The sequence below is a fragment of the Haliaeetus leucocephalus genome, unplaced genomic scaffold (genome assembly GCF_000737465.1).
Source record: "Haliaeetus leucocephalus isolate CR32 unplaced genomic scaffold, Haliaeetus_leucocephalus-4.0 Scaffold696, whole genome shotgun sequence".
NCBI classification, from domain to species: domain Eukaryota; kingdom Metazoa; phylum Chordata; class Aves; order Accipitriformes; family Accipitridae; genus Haliaeetus; species Haliaeetus leucocephalus.
The window spans coordinates 661,684-669,285 of NW_010973132.1; the positions used below are offsets into that span (position 1 = coordinate 661,684).

At 42.3% G+C, this 7,602-nt stretch overlaps 2 protein-coding genes across 2 annotated transcripts in view; both read right to left on the reverse strand.

Annotated features, from left to right (window-relative positions):
- The window catches only part of STARD9 (StAR-related lipid transfer (START) domain containing 9), a 117,186-nt gene extending 117,101 nt beyond the window's left edge, over positions 1-85 (reverse strand). The window contains exon 1 of the mRNA XM_010580190.1: positions 39-85. Within this exon, the coding sequence (XP_010578492.1) occupies positions 39-85 (47 nt within the window). The remainder of the gene's footprint in view (positions 1-38) is intronic.
- Positions 86-2,887: 2,802 nt separating this feature from the next.
- Positions 2,888-6,905, reverse strand: HAUS2 (HAUS augmin-like complex, subunit 2; the record flags this gene model as incomplete). Its single annotated transcript, XM_010580191.1, has 5 exons — positions 2,888-3,396; positions 3,534-3,642; positions 4,305-4,437; positions 5,267-5,336; positions 6,696-6,905. Coding segments are annotated over 5 exons (669 nt in total), but the record flags the coding sequence as incomplete, so codon positions are not given.
- Between the last annotated feature and the right edge of the window lie 697 nt (positions 6,906-7,602).

The window sequence follows — 7,602 nt, forward strand, 5'->3', positions numbered from 1 at the left end:
GTCCCCGCTCCGCTCCCCCAAAACGCGCCCCGCCGCACCTTTTGCTCAGAGGCCGGACCCGCACGGCCACCTTGACGTTAGCCATGGCTCGGCTCACGCCCAGCAGCCGCGGCCGCCCGCGCCCCGGCCCCGCATCACGCCCCCGCCGCGGCGCCTCAGCGCCCGGGGAGGGGAGGAGAGGAAAGGGCGGGAAGGGGAGGGCCGGGGCCGGGCCCGGGCCCAGGCCCAGGCCCAGGCAGCCCCCGCGGGCGGGGAAGGGACGCCGCCCCCTCCCCACCACGGCTGAGAGGAGGGGTTTCGGGAAAACTCTTCCCCAGAGCAGCGGCGCGGCGGCCTCCCCAGCACCCCAGCCGGGTTTTTCCGCCTCAGACAGGTCCGCCCGGGAGAGCGGGACCTCCGGACCAAGAGACGGTGGTTTCACTCCCCCGGCAGCACCTCCAAATTCTCATTTGCGGCAGCGTAACTACCCGGATTTTAGTGAAGAGGTGAACGCCGACAGCCCGACGAGGTGGGTGCTGCCACGGAGACGCTCGCTGGGGACTCCCCCAGAAACACCGATTTGTTTCAGAAGTCAAGAACTGCCAGTCTAACCCCGCGTACGTCTGGTCACGTTTCACCTCCTAGTAACGCCCGGGCAATCAGAAAAACAGCACTGTTTAAAGCGCAGAGCACTCCACGTTTAACTAATTCGACAGTAATTTAAGGAAGGCAAGCATCCCTTCCTTACTAGCGCCAAAGGAAAGCTCTCAAGTGTTCTAAACTCCTTTGAAAACCTCCAATCTTTACGTGGGTTGTATTGATGGTGTCAAAGAAAATTTTGAAACTTCCAAAGAACTGTAATTGAAATCAATGTCAGACTGTTGCATTGATAAAAGTTTTGCACTTACAGCAATCTAAAAACCACGAAAAAGTTTTTTAAAAAATTGCTTTTAGAATATTGTCCCTGTCAGCTACTGACATCACTGTGAAGACGTGAGAGCAAGTAGCATTAGCATAAACAAGGTCCCAGGCTCAAGAGACAACTCCCCTTCGGTTTTTGCCAGTGTTGTTACTCATTTTTAACTGGACTTTTTCTGGTTTTGCTTTTCAAAGTGTGAGAAGGTCTGAGCTATATCTGAATATTGTATAGGAATGTTTTACAGACCATTTAAACAACTTCTGTTTAAATTACCTTTTAACTGTACTATTTATTTGTACTTTAGGTATAGTTCTCCTCATGAGACAATTTGCCTGAAGCTCCAGAAACGTTAAATCTAAATGAAAGAGATACCACAATACGGAAGCCTTCCAGAGTGAAGTATGGGAAGGATCCTTTGGACCAAACACTTCTCCCAATTCATGACCCACCACAGAGATACTAAAATGAATACCTACGAGCTCTGAATCACTGTTTACTTCGATGGACTTATCCCTTTAATCATGCTAAAGAATGAATTGGTACATCAATGGCAAATGGTATTAGCTAAACTCTACCAATAATGGATACAGCAAAAGAAAAAAATATGCTCAACTCTGGCATATGGCAGAAACACTTATTTGTCTTCACTTCAAGGAATTATAATGAACAAACTAACTAGAAATGTTTTCATCCTACTTCTGAAAGCATTAAATTACAACAGCTTTGATTTGCCTGACCTAAATCATCCCTGTAAGACAATGAGAGAAAGGTTAAGCCTATGATAGATGCACAGGACGACAATTCCAGAAGTCTGGATTCTGTTTCTTCCTATTTCACAGAACGTGCAAAGCATTTTCAGTAAAAATGCCAGCTCCTCTGCAATTGTGTGGAAGACCTGTGTTTCCACATCCGAAATGACGGCAACATGGGACTTTGGACTAAAATCCTGCAATGACATATAGCAAGTGTTCACACAAAGATCCCATTAAAGCTTATGGGACTCAAATGCCAGTTTATATTCTCAGATCCTACCTATTGACATTCTGCTTGACTTATTACAAATTGTTTCTCAACAGCAGCAGAGAGGAACATCAGCTACGCTTACATAGTATACTAGGGACTGGTTAAGCTATACACCTTGTCATCACACCCAGCAAATCATGTAGTCTACAAAGATTAAAATGGGATTCTCAGAAAATCTCAAACATAGAGTAGATCAATTACAAGTAAGTCAGATCAGAGTGTGCTCCACAAAGAACCAAAGATTTCTTCCTTAAGTTTTTTTTGCAATAATCAGAAAAACTACAGTGAAATTTGTGTGGTACTGAGCCACCTAGTGGTTATTTTCAAAAAATAAAGGGCTTTTATTTTCAGAAATGGAAATCAACAGGTCAGATGTATGAAGAATTCAGGTAACATAAATGATGCAACGGTAGAAAGGAATACATCCACACCACTTCGAGCTTGCTCTGTATCCTGAATACAAAACTGGACATCTTCCAAAGACAACCAACTATCCTGGTTTATAGACATCCTGCCAGGGACATTTTACCAACAAGCCTTTTCACGACATAAAAGTTGCTAAGTTTGCAAACTGTAACAATCAATGCTTTTGCTAAATTGTCAGTCATGCTCATGGAACAAAAGTTTTTTCTTCTAAGGGGGGCACTGAAAATAAGGCAAGCAACAGTTAAGGAGAGACTGAAGAATATATTTATCACTATCATAGAAGTGTGGTTTGCAAATCCATAGACTTGCCATGTATCACCGAGTCCATTCCTTGCTTTCCCACAAAACCACATCATAGCCATAATAAAACTGTAACTTTTAAACTAGTTAAATTCCTTGTTTGGAACTCCTATGGAAGAATAAGCTGGTACCTAAGACTTTCCACTGTTCTTTTAATTATAGGATTTTATAACAAAATAAAAAGCAAGAAACTGAGCTTTTGAAATCTAGTGCTTTTATTAAAGTTTTATAGTGACATACAAAATACAGTGTATTATCAAGATGCTTACAAAAATGAAGAGAAACACTATACCAAGTGCATAAGAAATATCAAAACAAGTTTGCATTGAAGATAGAGGCTCCAGGGGAATCTTGTCCAACTATTTCAAAAAGGAACGCTGTAACAGTCTTCTCGGTAGTCTGTCTTCCTATGAGCCACTGCTCATTGTCCTTTTTTCTTTTTTTTTTTTTTTCCTTAAATAGTGGGAGATCTGTTACATAAGAACAGAAATATAACCTACAAAGTCCCTGTTGGATTAAAGCACAACTATGTTGTAGCTTTCACAGAAGACCACAAAAAGGTAGTTCTTTGAATAGCCATCCTATCTGAGGAAAATTATTTGTTAGGTTAAAGATAAGTCAAAGTCCAATTCAGCAGTACTGCAGATGCTGTCAGAATACAGTTTTTGCTGTTCTCTCCATTTCAATATTTGCTCTGCCAGCTCCTCCAACTCCATCATGAGCACCTCTGTTTTTGTCAAAGCAGTGTCCTGAAGCAGAAAAGAGTTGAATTTCATCTCTATACAACCTGTCAATCTAGCAGGACATAAAAATAACCTAAACGACCAAACAGCATTGAATTCTTAATGCTGAAGGAGACTGAAGACTCAGTTCTTTTGCTACTCACCATATTCTTCATGGTGTTCGGTATCTGAGGGATGCTTCTTACGGCCTGCAAATGGCTTTCAAGCTTCTCAATGAAAGTCACAGCCTCAGTCAACAACTCTACTACATACCTGTAACCAAGAATGAGCCCCCTACTCAAAAGTTGTGCAAAACAATGAGGATTTAATACTTCCAAGCTCTTATTTCTTTCCCCTATGGGTTTTCTTAGTCCTCTTCTCCAGTTTTATGCAAGTTCCTAACCACCCAGTTAATTTCTCTGCAATTACACTTATGACTCTCAGCAACAAGCAGGGCAGGAATTACAGAAGTGAACATGCACTTCTTCAGTAACTGGACTAGATTTTTAGACCATGAGAAGAAGGACTATATTTTATAAACATGTACCGTGCATGTCTGGGAATCATTCACACACTTATTCTGATCCAAGTCACAGTGGAAGGAAGACACCAAATGCTAAAGTTAACAATTCCTACCTATGGAGAAGCATAATGAATCAAGCAGTTAACACACCTGTTTAAAACAATACATCACAAATTGTTCTGTAATCTTCAGAAGACTGACAACCTAAGCAAATATTCGTAAAAATATGTATCACTATCTATGAGTTTCGCAATGAGTAAACTACTAGCTTTTAGCTGAGGTTCTGCTACCATTTTTTATTTCTATTCTTATCAATGGAAAAGTGAATGAAAGCATGCCATTTTTTCTGCCTATTAGTTCAAATTAATTTGGATTGATGCAAACAAAGAACAATTATTTTCCATATGCCTACTTGTGGAAAGTAGCCTCAATAGGCAGGCTCTCTTGACATCTGGGCTTTATCAACCTCTTTCTAAGAGCCCTCTTCTCTTTCAGTATGGCTTCCAAGTGTCTGTTCATATCTTGCAAAATCTCGCATTTTTTGCCTATAAAATAAAATTGCAAAGTTGAACCTGTTGTCCTACCAAAACAAGAGCAAAATTTCTTCTGGAGAAAGACAGAAAGAAAAAGTCTGATCTATTACACTGGACAGTTTACACCCAGGAAAGATATCATTAATCAGAATGACTTTTGTTGGCTTGTATAGGACTTAACAACAGCACGCGCCTCAAAGTCATAATACCTACTTTTTAGAGATACAGCTGTGTTAATTGTTTTACTTTGTCTATAGTTTTAAGTAAACTCTTTGAGATGAAACCGACTTCTTAAACTATACCATAGCACTGAAGTATTACAATGTACTTCATTAGCCTAACACAGTAGTAGCAAGCTAGAATGTTTTTAAGCACCCATGAAATCGTAGTGGGAAAAGTATGAAATAATAAAGAAATGAACACATATGCTCCCAAAATACTAAAATAAAAATCCAAGTAATTTTAGGGGCATATAGATGCAGCAGAAATACATTGAGTTACTGGAAAAGCAGCAAAGTAGCACACAGGCCAAGGGAAGCAAATCAGGTTACTGATGATCTCAGAACTGATACTCCACTGACCCTGGGGAGCTGACCACACACACAACTTTTTTGGAGAATGAGTTACGCATGGAGCTTCTACTGACACAGCAGAAGGGTGCAAGTTCAAATAGTATGGAAACATTCTTTAGGGACTAATAAAACACCTGCCATCTCTAACAAGCTATCCAGTGGAGACAGCTGCAATAACTTCTAGAAGTGTTACATACTCAGACGAAACATTAATCTGCTGATGAAGTCATTTAACACTCTTGTTTTTTCTAAGGTACAACTGCACTTACCTAAGTAAAAAGGGTGCGCAATGTCTGCTGTCTCCTTCTCCAGCTGCAGAATTTCAGTTTTCAGTTTCTTCTGCAACAATAATAACATCAAATGAAATGTGTTTTTAACATACTTATCCAGATATTGTTGACTCTCTTGGGGTGGGGGAGGAAGTAGAAAGGGAGAAAACGGGAGCATGGGGGAGAGCATGTGTGTGAAAGAGTGAACATTTGCATGAGAGCATGTTACCATGCTCTCTGGAGTGTTTCTACTACTAGGTGGGGCTTTTTTGGTCAATAGGAAGAGACTGTTTTAAAAAAAAAAAACAACCTAAACAATTTAGTGATTTATTGGGAATTTGTGCTGGAAAAGACAGGTCCTGCAATTCATTCCTAAACCACAGAAACTTACATCTCCTACAAAGCAGTTTCATAGTCTATGTTCTACTAAAGAACCTCTCACAGCCCCAAGCTTCCTCTTTCTGGCAAAGATTGGTTTGTGTTGTGTTGGGTTTTTTTAGCTGTGGGAGAAGCGCTCCCAAGTGAAACTCCTAGCTTTAATTCTTTTCAATGATAAACCAGCACAAGAGCAGCAGATATCTTCCTGTGGCTGAAAGACTTGTGGTTGTTTTGTCTAGATAAGAGAAGACTGAGGAAAGCACAGAAGAGGATGACACATCAGTCTCTCAGGACACACAGAGAACTGTTGCTTTGCTTTTCTTGATCACTGAGGAGAGGACAAAAATAAACTTGCTTCACTGATAGCACCTTGAACATTTGTCAGAGAGAGTACTTTGTACATGAAACCTTCCAGCATAGGAGGCTAAATAGCCACCTTACTGGGAGCTGAAAACTGTTCGTTCGTTCTGCCTGTCAATACAGGATGATGCCAGCTGTTTAACTCATTCTCCCAAAAAGTAAATAGTGAATTTGTCACACTGCTTTGCAGTAAGGCTTTGTAGCTGCCAGAGCCCACACTGTGTAACTTCATAAACACAGTTTTTGTACCAGCAAGCAAATGCTCAGAAGTCATCATCATAAAATACAAACCAACAGCAGTTCAAGCAGTAGGAAATAACTGCGATTACCTCTTGCTAACCAACAAAAGGGTCCAGGTGCCTATAAAGAAACATTTTTGTGAATTACAGTCAACTACAAATTCTTATTTGTTCTTCAGTTTCTTCAGAGAACTTCAGGTAACACCTGAAAGATACAGGTTGCTGCATCTTTCCAGTTATACCAAAACCTTTTGTTTCATAATTTTGTTCTTTTCTTTATGACAACTCAGTCCACTGGGGAAAAAAGTGCCAACTGTTACACAGCTAAACTGTTAAAAAACCCGCAAAACATGAAACAACAGCACATGGCAGTCCAATACCTCAACAGGTGTCATGCATTATCTCTAAGTATTGAAGTGGTAAGTGTACACTGACAACAGTAAAGGCTGTACCTCGTTGATTTCAGCTTGAATGTTTGCCATTTTTTCCATCTCTGAGAATTTCACAAAGCATGGGGCTTTTCTACAGGTTAAATCCAATGTCTCCTGTGAAAGGAAAACAATGGGAAAAAATGCAGTCAGCAGCAAGAACGTATCAGGCAAATTCTCACGATTAGCTATTAATAGTCTAAAGTTACTGTTAATCTCTTGCACAATGCGATACAGTAAATTTCATCGGAAAAACTCGTAAAACACGTGCATTATCTGGGGAAAATGAACACGAGTGAAAATAAAATTTCATAAACGGCAGTATGAGCGCACTCCCAAGGATACTGGCTTGCATGCCGCTGGAACGCACTACAGGGCATAAGAAGCCCCTCACGTCCACGCTCCAGAAAAATACACACCAGGAGGTACAGGTATGCCTAGTAAGGAAAGCTGCCATCAGCCAAAAACGAAGGACGTCCCACAACGAAAGGAAAAACTTCTCTGCCTTTCAAACGAACACGCCCTTACGCAAACAGCAACACGGTTCAGCGCTTTCAACGCAATCTTACTTCAAGAGACGGAGGAGTAAGGCACCGAAGCGCAGGTTCGCCAACCTGACGGTGGAGCCTGAGGCACTGCTGCACCCACGAAAGCCCGGCGGCAGAAGGCAGGCGGGACACGCGGGCTCCAAGGACGGGCACAGAGGGAAGAGGAGAGCTGCGGCACAGCACCTGAGCCGCGGCTTCTCCAAACCTTTACCGCAGGTAGTATTTTTTTCTTGTTACGCGACTCCGATCCCCGCGGCCGCCAGCTTGCGCGGTCCCCTCCGGGCCCGTTACCTGAGTCACGGCGCCGGCCGCCAGGCACCGCGCCAGCAGGGTGGCCGCCGCCGGGGGCTGCCCCGCTCCCCAGGGACGGCGGGCGGCCTGGC